This window comes from Dasypus novemcinctus, chromosome 3 (genome assembly GCF_030445035.2).
Source record: "Dasypus novemcinctus isolate mDasNov1 chromosome 3, mDasNov1.1.hap2, whole genome shotgun sequence".
Lineage (NCBI taxonomy): Eukaryota > Metazoa > Chordata > Mammalia > Cingulata > Dasypodidae > Dasypus > Dasypus novemcinctus.
Genome location: NC_080675.1, coordinates 132,344,803 through 132,359,846, shown reverse-complemented (window position 1 = coordinate 132,359,846; position 15,044 = coordinate 132,344,803). Strand labels below are relative to the sequence as shown.

Genomic DNA, 15,044 nt, shown 5'->3' with positions numbered 1-15,044 from the left:
GGCACTCAGCTCGCCATATGGGCACTAATGTGGGCACTTGACTCACCATGCGGGTACTTGTGCAGGTACTTGGCTTGCCACATAAGCACTCGGCTCGTTGCACAGGCACTTGCGTGGGCACTTGGCTTGCCACACGGGCACTGGCTCACTGCGAGAAACATTTTCTTTTCTTTCTAATCAGGAGGGCTCAGAGATTGAACCCGGGTCCTCCCATATGGTAGGCAGGGATCTTATCATTTGAGCCACATCTGCTTCCATACATAATTTTTTTTTTTTTTTTAAAGATTTATTTATTTATTTAATTTCTCCCCCTCCCCTGGTTGTCTGTTCTCGGTGTCTATTTGCTGCGTCTTGTTTCTTTGTCCGCTTCTGTTGTCGTCAGCGGCATGGGAAGTGTGGGCGGCGCCATTCCTGGACAGGCTGCTCTTTCTTTTCACGCTGGGCGGCTTTCCTCACGGGCGCACTCCTTGCGCGTGGGGCTCCCGCACGCGGGGGACACCCTTGCGTGGCAAGGCACTCCTTTGCGCGCATCAGCACTGCGCATGGCCAGCTCCACACGGGTCAAGGAGGCCCGGGGTTTGAACCGCGGACCTCCCATATGGTAGACGGACGCCCTAACCACTGGGCCAAAGTCCGTTTCCCAACATCATGTAGTATTAACATACATTTGTTCAGTTTCAAAGAAACATAGATATGACCTTGAAGTAATCAAATTTATTTTACATCCTTTTAAGATGGAAAAGAGGGAATAACTTTTTAAGATGGAAAAGAGAGAATGGAAGTAAGAGGGTAAAAGTGTTTTTCTGACTGTTTTAAATTATTTGGGTAGATCTCCTAAAAGTTGATCTAAAATAGCTTGTATCTTAGAGTTTATTTAGTTATATAGCTTTTGATGTCAGAGTTTCTGGAGTTGAACTATATAATGAATGTCAAAAATTAGAAACATACCTAGTAGAAAAGCCAATTCAGCATTTTATTCAATTGTAAGTTATATTTCATAATAAAATGTTGCAAGTGTAGTTGGGTCTGTCGTGAGATAAACATCATAACTCAGATTTAATCCTGTGATAGCTGGCCTTTTTTGTTGTTTTGTTTTTTCAGTGTTTCTGCAGTATAAGTTGTTGTGCTATTTCTTGAAACTCTGTATCCATTTAGCAATAACTCGCCAGTCCCTGGTAACCTCTAATCTACTTTGTCTCTTATGAATCTGCCCTTTCTAGATATTTCATGTAATTGGAATCACGCAATATTTGTCTTTTTGAGTCTGGCTAACGTCACTAGCAAAACATTTTCAAGATTCATCCAAACTGTAGCATGTATCAGAACTTAATTCTAATTTTTAAGGCTGAATATTATTCATTGTATGTATATACTACATTATTATCCATTCATCTGTTGATGGATACATGGGTTGATTCAACCCTTTAGCTATTGTGAACAATGCTGCTATGAACACTGTTGTACAAATGCTTGTTTGAATCTGTTTTCAGTTCTTTTGGATATATACCTAGAAGTAGCATTGCTGGATCATTTAGTAATTCTAGGTTTAACTGTCTGGAACCGGGAAACTTTTTTCCACAACACCTGCACCATTTTATGTTCCCACCAGCAATGTATGAAGATTCCAATTTCTTTACATCCTTACCAACCCTTTTTTTTTTTTTTTTTTAAAGTTGTTTTTAATAGCCATCCTAGTGAGTGTGAAGCCATCATTGTGGTTTTGGTTTACATTTCCCTAATAGTGATTTGGAGTATCTTTTAATGTGCTTATTGGTCATTTGTATATCTTCTTTACATAAATGTCTATTTAACTCTTTTGCCCAATTTTAATTGGGTATTTTGTCTTTTTGCTGTTTAGTTGCAGGATTTCTTTGTATGTTCTGGGTATTAAGTCCTTATCAGGATATATGACTTACTGTAGCCCGTTTAGTTTTAATATGCTAGAATTTACTAATTCTACTTTTATGTTTTAGTTTATTTCAAGCATTTCATTGTTTTATATGTTATTTAAATAAACATCTAATTATTCTAGGTACTTTAGACAATAGGAATAGAGTTACTTCTTTTTTTTAAAGATTTATTTTATTTTATTTCTTCCCACTGCCTTGTTGTTTTCTACTTGCTGTCTGTTTGTCTTCCGTGTTGCTTTAGGAGGCACTGAGTGCCAAACCCAGGACCTCTGATGTGGGAGGTCGATGCCCAATCACTTGAGCCACCTCCTCTCCCTGCTTTGTTGTATCTCTCATTCTGTTCTTCCTCCCCAAATCTCTTGTTGCATCAGCCTGCTGTCTTCTTCAGGAGGCACTGGGAACCTCTACTCTCTATTTTTTGTTTTGTATCTTACTATGTTTTTTTTCTCTTGTGTCTCTTGTTGTGTCAGCTTGCTGCACCTTCCCGTTGCGCCAGCTTGCTGTCTTGTTTAGGAGGCACCGGGATTGGAACCAGCAACCTCCCATGTGGTAGTGGGAGCCCTGTTGCCTGAGCCACATCCGTTTCCCAGGAATATAGTTTCTGAATAAGACAGAAAGGTCTTTGTTGTGGAGTTTATGGACTTGTGGGAACAACAGGTATTGGACTAGGAACAACAGCTGTGGTAAATGTTGAGAAAGTGATGTTCAGATGATTGCAATGGAAGTACAGGGAAATGACATTGCTTCTGTGGGGCAGAGCGGGGACTTTTCAGAAGTCCTGAAGGATGACTAGAGGCGGAGCTGGGTTGGCAAAGAAGGGGAGGGGAAGAAGTGTGTTCTAGACAGAGGAAACAGCATGTACAAATAAAATTGAGACAGAAATGTCATGTTCATGGAATTGGATGAATTCCAATATGACCGGTGCTTAAAATGTAAGGGAGGGTGGTTTCATATGTGGTTGGAGAGATAAGCATGAGCAGATTCTTGAGAGTTTATGTAAAGTCATGGTGACACTTTTTCACTTAGCAGTGGGAAGTAACTAATTTTATGAGGTTTAAAAGGTACAGACTAGCTGCAAGTGAATAATAGTTTGGAAGTAAGCCTAGATGCAGTAGGGCTATTTAGCAGGCTCTTGCTCTAGTCCTTATTAGAGATGGAGACTTCAGTGTTCATCCAAGGTGGTGGGGGTGATAAAGGGAAGTGAACAGGTTTGTGAGCTATTTTGAAGATAGAGGCGATTGTACTTGGTTGCTAGATGGTGGAAGATAGTGAGGATGTGTCCAGGATAACTTTTTCTGACTTGAGCAACTTAGTGGCTACTGGAGCCATTTACTGAGAGAGGGAAAACTGGAGCAGCTACAAATTCAAGGAGACATTTTGGGTTTAGTTTTAAATATGTTATGTGAAGTTCATGAAGAGGGTCTAGGAGAGGGCCTGCCAAATGCCAACACGTTTAGGATTAGGTGGAGGAGAAGGGTACAAAGAATGAATAGTGATTTTCTTTATTCTCCCATCTCCAATCTGCTTTTTAACCCCTATAGAAAATTTTAAATTTCTGTTACTGTGGTCTTCAGCTCTGGTTCCTTTTCATAATTTCCATCTCTCTATTGATATTTTCTTTGTGTTCGTCTTTTGTTTTCCTGATTTCTTCTGGTTCTTTGTCCAGGTTTTCCTTTAGCTCTTTGAGCTTATTTAGGAGCATTTTTAAAAAGTATTTGTGTGGCATGTCCCAGGTATCGTTCTACTCAGTGATGGTTGTTAATACTTTAATTAATCTTTTTGCCGGGGCCATCCATTCCTGATTCTCTGTATGTTTTATAATCTTTTGTTGAAACCTAGACATTTGATGTTTAATGTGTTAACACTGGAATTTAGCCTCTAAGGCAGAGGTTCTTAACCTTTTTTCATTCCACGTACCCCTTTTCCAGTCAGGTGAGAACCATGGACCCCTTCTTAGAATGTACTGGCAGATAGTTTTATGACATGCAACGTTGGAGGTCAGAGAAAATAAATAAGTTGATTTCTTTTCATCTCAAGCCTACAGACATCCTGAAATCTTTCCACAGACCCTTTGGTGATTCATGGATCCCTGGTTAAGAACCCCTGCTCTAAGGCATCTGTTCCTTAAGCTTAGATCTAGGTAGTGTTGTGACAGAGCTTTCCTTGAATACCAGGAGCTAACAACAACAAAAAGGTGGAGGAAAAGAAAACACCTTGCCCACTCTTTCCAGATTGGTCTGTGGGATTGTTCACCTTTAGAGTTTTTGCATACAATGACTAGAGAATACTTCAGGCAGAAGCTTAGGTGCTTCCCTGATTGATCCATTCCCCACATTCATCTTGTCTTGGGCACACACATGCAACCTCAGGAATTCACCTGTTTACACAGAGACTAATGCCGTTTCTTCCATAGGAAACAATTTTGTCATGGTCCAGAGCACTGCACTGTATGTGATACAGCCAGCAGTCCTGTGCCCCAAGCAGCCTCGATTGACTAGAATCCTACAGCATTTTGTAGGAGAGCTCTATGAGCTGCCTTCCCCGTGCAGGGCAAGTTTACAGGATAGCAAGCCTCAGATAAGTGTCTGGTCAGTCCCTCTTGATACTGCCGGACATACATGCTCATAATATGTACCTGGGGGTTACTCTGTTCCCTTCAGAGCTGGGACTAGATACCACCTTGGGAGTGCAAGCTGGTTCTGTACTGAGCTGCTGGTAAGAGGATATTGGATGGGCCAGCCCAGGGCATCAGGAGATCCTACTGCTTTTAAATGGCCTTTTTCTTGATTTACTTCAGTCTTTTGTTTTTTGAAGTTTTGAGAAAGATGTTTTACCAGTTCTTGCTTGTAGTTCATAGCTTCTTTGGGGCACAGGGTGCTGAAACTGTTCATTTCTGCAATCTTTTAGTAGGACTGCATTTTTTTTTTAAAGATTTATTTTTATATATTTCTCTCCCCTTCCCCTTTCCTCCGCCCCATTTGTCTGTTCTCTGTGTCCATTCGCTGTGTGTTCTTCTGTGTCCACTTCTACTCTTGTCAGCGGCACCGGGAATCTGTGTCTTTTTCTGTTGCGTCATCTTGTTGTGTCAGCTCTCCATGTGTGCAGCGCCACTCCTGGGCAGGCTGAACTTCCTTTCACGCTGTGCGGCTCTCCTTACGGGGTGCACTCCTTGCTCGCGGGACTCCCCTACACGGGGGACACTCCTGCATGGCAGGGCACTCCTTGCGCGCATCAGCACTGCGCGTGGGCCAGCTCCACACGGGTCAAGGAGACCCTGGATTTGAACCGTGGACCTCCCATGTGGTAGGCGGACACTCTATCCGTTGAGCCAAGTATAGGTCTGCATTTTAACTTAACTAATTATACCTATAAGGTCGTATTCCCTAATAAGGTCACATTCTCAGGTTCGGATGCTCATGAATTTTGGAGCACTCTATTCAGTTCAGTACACCACCTTAAGTGTGAGTATTGATGGACTGTTACGGTTGACCTAGTCACAATTAGATAAAATGACAGAGTAAAGTAACTTTTCTGTCCTGCTGAGAGTATCCTTGAGAATTTTTTCCATGCCTAAGCTTATTGTCGACTTAGATTTCCTGGATCTATTTCTACGGATTCAATGGTTCTTGATTATGCCCCTTTTTTCATCTGTGTGAATCCTTTTTAATGCAGGTGCTTGTCAGAGAACTTCCTCTGAGTCCATGCTGATATATTTAGAAGATTGCTTTTTTAATTGGTGTTATTTAAAATTGCATAGTTAAGATTCCATTTTTTTAAACTCCCCTTTTCTGTGAGAACCTTGTTTCCTCTTGAAGTCCCCAAATGTTTTTTTTTTTTTAACCTATCCTTTCTATGAGCACTTTAAAATCTGCTTTATTAAAAACTTTGCTATTCTATGCTGGGTTTTTTCTCTTCTTGCTATACAAACTGCAAAGTGGATAGGATCAGATTACTTTGTCCCTAGGTTCTTGTCACTTCACCATCAACCAGATAGATATCTAGTTTATCAGAAGTTCCCATCATTGTGTTCTTTTTCTTCCATAAGTTAATGAGCAAGACGAATTGGAAGGCTCTCCACCTGTGGTTTAGCAGAACAGCAGTACCTGTTTTTCATCAGAAAGTACATCTTAAGTGGGAGAGAGACGGAGGATAAAAATTAAGTGGTCACTTATTCATGGGGAAGGAGACCTGAGCAACCTGTGTGGCCTCAGTTGCATGGGAGGAGCCTAGCAATGGAGCTTGGAGGAGAGGTTTGGATCTTCAGAGCTCCTTGGATGTGGCAAATAATAGGGGCAGGAGTGTGGATAATAATGCAGTAATGTGGAGCATAGGGAAGAGATGATAGGTTTCATTTCTGTAAAGGAGAGATCTGAGATGATGAGCATGTGTGGCAGATGACAGACCTTCCCTTCCCTACCAAGAGAAAAGAAAAGAAAAGAAAAGAAAAAGGGAATATTGTAGTTTATAGGGAAATATCAGAGAGATGTTTTAGAGAGCTTTTACCATTTATAGAATTACCTGCTTGTTGCCCAGACAGGTTGTCATAAATTTAACAAATGGTTTTTTGAGTTCCTTTTGTGTTCTGTATTCTGCTCTTTTACTGGTCTTCTCATCCTGCTTTTTCATGACACTGTAGCATCAATTCTTCCTTTTTCTCCAACACACAACACCTGCCTTTGCACTTGTAGTTTCTTCTCCCTGAAGCCCTTCTTCACCCCACTCTAAATACATGGCTCTTGTTTCTCCACTACCTGCAAGTCTGTGCTGAAATGCCTTCCCTACCACCCTTTGTAAAATTGTGGTATCCTTCTTCCCTTCTGCCATTCTTATGCTTGTATCCTGCCTTGTTTTTTTTCGTAGCATTTATCACTACAAGACTGACTTCCTCCTTCATTTCCTTCCCTTCTTCCTCCCTTCCTCTCTCTACACTAACCACGTGTAAACTAAAATGTATTTTGTGGATCACATTGTTCACTCCTGTATCCCTCAGCCTAAAACTGTACTTGACCTAGTAAATAATAAGTATTTGTGGAAGGAAGGAATACTGTGTAATCAAGGTCGTGGTTCTGATCATTCTCTTTGGATGTTCACTGCCAGTCTGCCAGTTTTACTTCTTTGATGTCCTTTTAGAGTCCCTTTTATTGATACATTCTTTTAGATATATTATTGATTATGCTTTGTAATTCAGATCTTTTTTGTCTTTCACCAGGGATATGTGCTGTGTTACACCATCTTGGAGCCACCTTATATATGCCTATGTATATCCTATAACAGGGAACTGGTGGAAATGTCATTGGTTGGCTAATTAAAGACCTTGGTTCAGATTCAAGTTCCCATTTAATTTGTATGATTTTAGTTGTCTTCCTTCTCTGATTTGTGAAATTCATAATTTTAGGTCATCTTTATCATTTTATACATTTGATTTACATTAGGTATTTGAATAATTAACATATCCCTCTACTCTTAAATCCTGTTATTGTTTTAGTTGTTTTCGTTGTTTAAGTACAGTAGTTTGCTTACCAGTTGTTTAGTTACATAGTTGCATGAAGTCAGAAAATATTTACAGAAACCTTTTTCTTCTTTCTACTGGGTAAGTTTTCTCACTTATGTATTCTGTAACTGTGCGGTTATGGCAGTTTTCCCACCTTCTCTCCTTTATGTGGGAAAGACTCACAGTGATGATCTCTATCTTCTTACATACCATAAAGTTACTTATTTTAGCTCATGTTTTATTTTCACTTTTATTTTTTTGGGAACTCTTTTAAGTCCTTATGTATGTATTTTTGTTTATTTGAGGTAATTTATGTACTTTGGGGCCATCAGTCAAGCTTGAACTGAGTTTTTCAAACTATAGAGCTCTAGAGTTTCTGTGAAGGGTGTCTCAGGTATTGCTCAGTGGGGTCCATATGGGCCGAATCTACCCTTTCTCCTTCTACCAACCTGTTTTATTTTATCTTTTTTTTTTTTTTAATAATGGGTTTCTATACAATAATTTGAAAAAAAGGGATTTTCTTTTTCAAAAAGTATACTGGTAGAAATACAGAAGATACTAGATTTGACTCATAGTAATATTTTATGTTAATATTGGCAACTTAAAAATCATTTGGATGAAGACTGTCAAGTATCTTTATTAAGAAGAAGGTGACCATTAAGAGTAATTGGATAATTTCAAGCTAAGTGCAGTTTTATTAGGAGAAATTGCTAATGCAGTTTGTGGAGCCTACCATTGGCCTGTTCCATTTAGACATGATTGACCTCTGTTCATGAACAGTTCTGGTCTCTGAACTCCTGGGTTACACTTACAGTATTCTGAAGTAGGTTTTTGCCTCAGGGTTCTTCTCTGTGTTGCCAAGGTAATTCATTGTTCAAATGATGTGCCCTTTATCTGTTGCTGTTTTCTACTGAGAGTCAGAGCCACACTATCTTTAGCCAAATAGCAATAATATGGGAAAAGGTAACTTCTTTCTACCCTGTTATCTTACTGTGCAACCTTTAGAAATGTACCTCATTTTATATATAGATGTAGAGGGTACAGGTACTTCCAGAAACTCATGGAATCATGTATTAGCATAATTTATTTTGTTCTGCTCTAAGGGTGGTTCTTATACCCCTATTATTTGTCTGGTTTAGATATGGAGTGCTTTGCTAAAACCAGAGAAAGGAAAACCAGCTTTATTACCACATGGTGCAAATGCGTCTTTAAAACTGAGACTTGGGAATTGGTAGCCTTGGCTACATTGTATCTTTGGTAAATTTTTCTTATTGCTACCATTTGATAACTGATTTTTGCCTTTCTATAACTTCCTTCCATTCTTTACAACTTCTGCAATATCACTAAGTAATGAAAAAAAAAAGAATTATAATACAGTTATTATAATCAAGATGAGAAACAGGGCGGTGGACTTGGCCCAGTGGTTAGGGCGTCCGCCTACCACATGGGAGGTCCGCGGTTCAAACCCTGGGCCTCCTTGACCCGTGTGGAGCCGGCCCACGCGCAGTGCTGATGCGTGCAAGGAGTGCCGTGCCACGCAGGGGTGTCCCCCGCGTAGGGGAACCCCACGTGCAAGGAGTGCACCCTGTAAGGAGAGCCGCCCAGCATGATACAAAAGTGCAGCCTGCCCAGGAATGGTGCCGCACACACGGAGAACTGACACAACAAGATGACGCAACGAAAAGAAACACAGATTCCCGTGCCGCTGACAACAATAGAAGCGGACAAAGAAGATGCAGCAAATAGACACAGAGAACAGACAACTGGGGTGGGGGGAGGGGAGATAAATAAATAAATCTTAAAAAAAAAGAAAGATGAGAAACAAAATACTCTTGATCCATAGAGTCAATAGAGTGGTTTAATATGAGGGTAGGAAAACATTCCAGTGCAAATAATGTTCTTTATATGGACATATACTTTCATTCTTGGAGCAGAATCACTGGATCATAGGATTTTTATGTGTAACATTTTAAGGAACTGCTAAACAGTTTTCCAAAGTGGTTATAAGATTTTGCACTCCCACCAGTAATGTGTGAGAGCACCATTTGTTCCACATCCTACTAACATTTGGAGGTGTTAGTCTAGAGGGGTATGTGGTGGTATCTTATTGTGGTTCTAATTTGCATTTTCCTGTTGATTAATGATGTTCAGCTGCTTTCCATGTGTGTATTTCTTTTGTGAAGGTTTGTTCAAATTGTTGGGCTTTTCCTTTTCTTTGGAAATGATTTTCTTCTTATTCTGGATATAAATCCTTTGTCAGATACATGCATTACCAATGTTTTCTCCCAGACTGTGGCTTGCCTTTCTGTTTTCTCCTCTTACCTAAAAGAATAGAAGTTTATAAATTTTATGAAGCCCATTTTATTCTTTTTTTTCTTTTATGTCTTATGTTTTTTTGTTTCAAATATCTGACTACCCCGTGGCTATGATGATTCTTTTTCTAGATGTTTATAGCTATAGCTTTTATATGTAGTCTGTGATCCACTTCAGTCTAGTTTTAGAGTATGATAAGGGGTAAGGATCAAGGATAATTTTTTTTCAGATGGATATCATTTTGTTCTAGCACCATTTGTTGAAAAGATTATCCATTCCCCATTAATTATCATAGTGGTTTTAGTTTTAATTTTCATAGGAAAATCTTGGTCAGTATATTTCCAAAATTGTCCAGTACTCTGTGATACGGTCTACATTTTTCATGCTTTAAAGTTATTTAAAATTTAATTTCAGTTTTTTCCCCCTCTTCCCATCCACTTTGCAGACATTTCAACCTACGAATGAAGAGGGACATTTCTCTTTTCAGTGATGAATTTAAATTAGAAACATCAAATAAAGTATTTGATTATGATACCTCTCATATTTACACTGGACATATTTATGGTAAGTTGAAATTATAAGAACCCGTTAATGAAGTTTTTTCCATATAAGGAAATATTTTAGAAAAAGTGGTATATCCTGAGGAAGTTGAATGTGTGGTGAAGGATAATGGTCTTTGGAGAGTGAGGTAATCCTTGGACCTATCGTTACATGTATGTTTAGTATTGAATTATGCAGTGTCTGGCTTTTGAAAGGTATAAATTTTTTACTTTCTCCTGGAGATACTTCCAAATTGTTAGATCTTTCAAAAACCTTTAATGACTTCTAAGATTTTCTCATCTTCCTGGTCTATAAGAAAGAAATGAACATTAATTTTGCTGCATTTTATAAGAAAAGAGGAAAAATTTAAAAGGAAAGTGTAATGATCATCTGAGCAACCAAAAATAATGATGACAAACTCATTCATCACCTCCAGGTTCTTCCTCTCAGAAACAATTTGCTTTTTTTTTAAAATTTCTTTTTCTTTTTTTTAAGTAGGGTTTAATTAACTTAAGTTTTTGGAGAAAATGAAGAAAACTGGTTATTTTTTAACCCCTCTCCCCAAATTATTTGCTTTTGTTCACAGTTCTAACAATTTTCTCTTTACTACACCAGAATAAAAAGTTATGGCAGAGAAGGGGATGCACCCTTAGCCCGATAGAAAGTTGTATTTGACAGCTTAATAGTGTGAGAGGAATAGAAGGCACAGAAAGGATGAAAAATCAAAATTGTCTGCGAGTATTACAGAGGAGCAAAGTATCAGTTACAACACTGAATGTTAATAAATACTGAAGACTATTGAAAAAGTTGACAGCTATTTGAAATTTCATTTCTAGTATTAGATTTCTAATTAAAATCACTATGAGAAAAAGAAGTACTTAAAGAAATACTTCTTTTTGATTATGCCAGATAAATGAGGCAGTTCTGTATTTAAATTTTCTTATGTGTGGAATAAATTTAATTAATGAATAAAAGGTTTTTGGACTTTCATAATTCTGTAACCAAAGAAAAGTGTTTTTCTGTTAGTCTAGGTGTTTGATGTCAAACTATAGTTTATTATTTTCTTGATCATTTATCTTGCTGGGCAAATAACTTAATAGTCTCTGCCCTTTTTTGCTAGGTGATGGCCAAGAAAAGTACAAGACAATAAATGAGTTTGCAGATAAAAATGATGTCATTTAAAATATCAGTTTCTGGGGCTCTTAGCTTCAGTCCTTGATAAATTCAAAGTCATCTCACTAATGCTATTCTACAACTTATTATAGAAACAGTGGAAACCCTGATTTTTAAAAAATTTTTAAAAATTAGACAGTTTTAGCAGGTAAGTCAAAAACTTTTAAGTATCCTCCCTTTAACTCCCACTCTCCATATCATTTGATGATTGGTGTTCAAAAGTATCCTTTTTCCCTGGTATTTTCTTTCATTAGAGAAGTATAATTGATGGGACAGATTTACAAATCTTTGGTCAATATCTCATAAAGGACTGTTAGTATACTTTTGTTCAGTAGCTTCTTATATATTTGACACTTTCCTATTAAAAAATGTATTTACAAAACCTAAAGTTGGCAAGGAAGCCAAAAAACTCATATATAATTTTTATCAGGTGACAGAGGAGCTTTTTTCTTATGTTAATTAAAGCAAAATTTTCAAAAGATACTTTTAATAGATTTATTCCAAAAATGTTTATTTTAGCAGTGGGTCTGTTTGCTTCTTTCTTAGTTTAAGTTAACAATTGTTTACTATTTATCAAATGCCTACTGTGCATATATTCTAGGCACCATGCTACTTGCTAAGAACATGATTGTTAAGAAGACATTCTTTTTTTATTGTTGTTGTTAGTAATTATGCATGTCTTAACAAAATACTAATTGCTATTCACATTTTAAATTGATATTAGTTTATGTGAAATAAAATTTCATTTGCAAATTTATATTCAGGATTAAACATATTTTTAATAATGGCTTTTTAAAGGAGAATGAATTTGATGTTTATGTGCAAATCAACTTTTCAAGTGTTTGTTGCTTTCATTAATAGGTGAAGAAGGAAGTTTTAGCCATGGGTCTGTTATTGATGGAAGATTTGAAGGATTCATTCAGACTCATGGTGGCACATTTTATGTTGAGCCAGCTGAGAGATATATTAAAGACCGAACTCTGCCATTTCATTCTGTCATTTATCATGAAGATGATATCAGTGAGTACTTAAAATTTTATCAAGTAGTTTTTAGCAAAAAGGCACATAAATACTTAAAACTATGTGGAGACAAATGAAGCCTGATCTCTTTTCTTTCCTAAGCTATTAATCAGACTAGAAAATAGTTTCACAAGCAAAGTCTCAATTTAATGAATTAATAGATCCATGTAATGAGGCTATTTCTTCATCAATCCATGCTAGGCTTGCTTTGTTGATATGATACCACAAATTTTATATGAACCACAATTCAACCAAATCTGGTTGAACCTAGAAACCCTGTATCGCGTATATCAACCAGTTTGTTTGATACTAATGTCTTTGTGTGTGTGGCCTACTGAAGGTGGAACAGAATTATTTATCTTCTTACCTAAACTACAGTGTGGATATTTGTTTGTTTATTTAGTCTTAAAGGAACATTTTAGGTATTTAAAATAATATCTGGATTTTTTAAAAAAAATTTGGAATAATAACCTGACCTCAGCTTGGTAAAACTCCCTGTTTATTATTATGGATTTTGTCCTGTACCATCTTTATGTGATGGTAATTTGTTGAGAGAGTTCCTTTTCTGTGTTTTAAGAATAGAAAATGTTTTTAGACCTCGCCTTTTAATTCTGCTATCATCTATATATTCATAATCATCAGTCACTAGAATGTATCATTGAAATATGCAGAAATACATTCCTCTTGGATATTTGTATTTTAATTTTTGAATATATTTAAATGAGCCTCTCAATTATTGCCTGTTTTCCTAAATTGACAGCTTTCTCCTGGCTTCGTTTTCCTTTTTTTCCCTCCTCATCTCTCAAGTTAGAGAACTTGGGAGTTTTCAGAACAATCATACGTAAAATACAGGAGTCCCATATACTACCCTATTACTAACACTTTGCATTTTGTGTGGAACAGTTGTTATAATGGATAAAAGCACATTTTTATAATTGTATTATTAACTATATTTCATGGTTTAACTTAGGGTTCACTGTGTAGTGTAGTTTCATGGATTTAAAAAAAATTTTTATTCTGTTACCAAAAATAAAATCTAACATTTCCTCTTTCATCACATTCAGATTAAAATTAGTGCTGCTAATTATTTTCACAGTGTTGTGCTATCATCACCATCATACATTACCAAAATGTTGCCATCATTCCAAATAGGAACCCTGTACATTTTTAAGGCTTAACTTCCCATTCCCTAAAAAAAAAAAACCAAAAAAAACCACAAAAAAACAAACAAAAACACCCTTCCCGTTCCCTATCCATACCCAATCCCCTGGTAAACTATATTCTAGATACTGATGCTGTGAGATTATTATAATTATTTCAAAACATTGAGATCCTACAATATATGTCCTTTTATGCCTGGCTTATTTCACTCATGTTTTCAAGGTTCATCCATGTTGTCACACATATCAGAATTTCATTCCTTTTTATAGATGAATAATATTCCATTTTATGTATATGCCACATTTTAATTATCCATTCATAGGTTGATGGACATTTGGGTTCCCGCCATCTTTTTGCAATTGTGAATAATGCTGCCGTGAACATCTGTGTGCAAATATGTTTGAGTCCCTGCTTTCAGTTCTTTTGGGTATATACCTCGTAGTGGGATTGCCAGGTCATATGGTAGTCTGTACTTAGCTTTCTGAGGTACCACCAAACTGTCTTCCACAGTGACTGTTCCATTTTTTATTGCCACCAGCAATGAATGAATATTCCTATTTCTCTGCCTCCTCTCTCACGTTTATTTTCCATTTTTTTGATAGCAGCCATTCTAGTGGGTATGACATGGTATCTCATTGTGGTTTTGATTTGCATTTCCTTTGTGGGCTAATGATGTTGAGCATCTTTTCATGTGCTTTCTGGCCATTGGAGAGATGTCTGTTCAAGTCTTCTGCCCATTTTTTAAGTAGGTTGTTTGCCATTTTATTGTTAAATTGAAGGATTTCTTTATATATTCTAGATATTAACCCTTTTTTGGGTATGTGATTCCAAATATTTTCTCCTATTGTGTAAGTTGTTGTTTTACTTTCATGATAAAAATTTGAGAGTTCCCTTTTATCTACTTTTTCTTTTGTTGCTTTCACTTTGAGTATAAAGTCTAAGAACCCATTGCCTAACTCAAGGTCCTGAAGATGCTTCCCTACCTTTTCTTTAAGGAGTTTGATAGTCCTAGCACTTATACTATGGTCTTTGATCCATTTGAGTTGATTTTTATATACAGCATGACAGGGTCCTTTTTTCTTTTTTCTTTTTTTTTCTCCTCAAACAGAGATCCAGTTTTCTCAGCACCATTTATTGAAGAGACTATTCTTTCCTAATTCAGTGGTCTTTGCCGCTTGTCAAAAATTAGTTGGCCATAAATATAAGAGTTGGTTTCTGAGCTCTTGATTCTATTGCATTGGTCTGTATGTCAATCCTTGTGCCAGTACATACTGTTTTGATTACTATGACTTCATAATACATTTTAAGATCATGCAGTGGGAGTTCCCCAACTTCATTATTCTTTTCAGAATAGCTTTAGTTATTCAGGGCACCTTACCCCTCCATATAAATTTGATGATTGGCTTTTTCCATTTCTGTAAAAAAAGTTGTTGGAA

The 15,044-nt window shown here is 37.1% G+C and overlaps 1 protein-coding gene across 2 annotated transcripts in view; it reads left to right on the top strand.

Moving 5' to 3' along the window:
• ADAM10 (ADAM metallopeptidase domain 10) overlaps window positions 1–15,044 on the top strand; it is a 171,866-nt gene that overhangs the window by 43,802 nt on the left and 113,020 nt on the right. For both annotated transcript variants that reach the window (XM_004452879.3, XM_071214219.1), the window contains exons 3-4: window positions 10,160–10,278; window positions 12,289–12,447. In XM_004452879.3, the coding sequence (XP_004452936.1) occupies window positions 10,160–10,278; window positions 12,289–12,447 (278 nt within the window). The remainder of the gene's footprint in view (window positions 1–10,159; window positions 10,279–12,288; window positions 12,448–15,044) is intronic.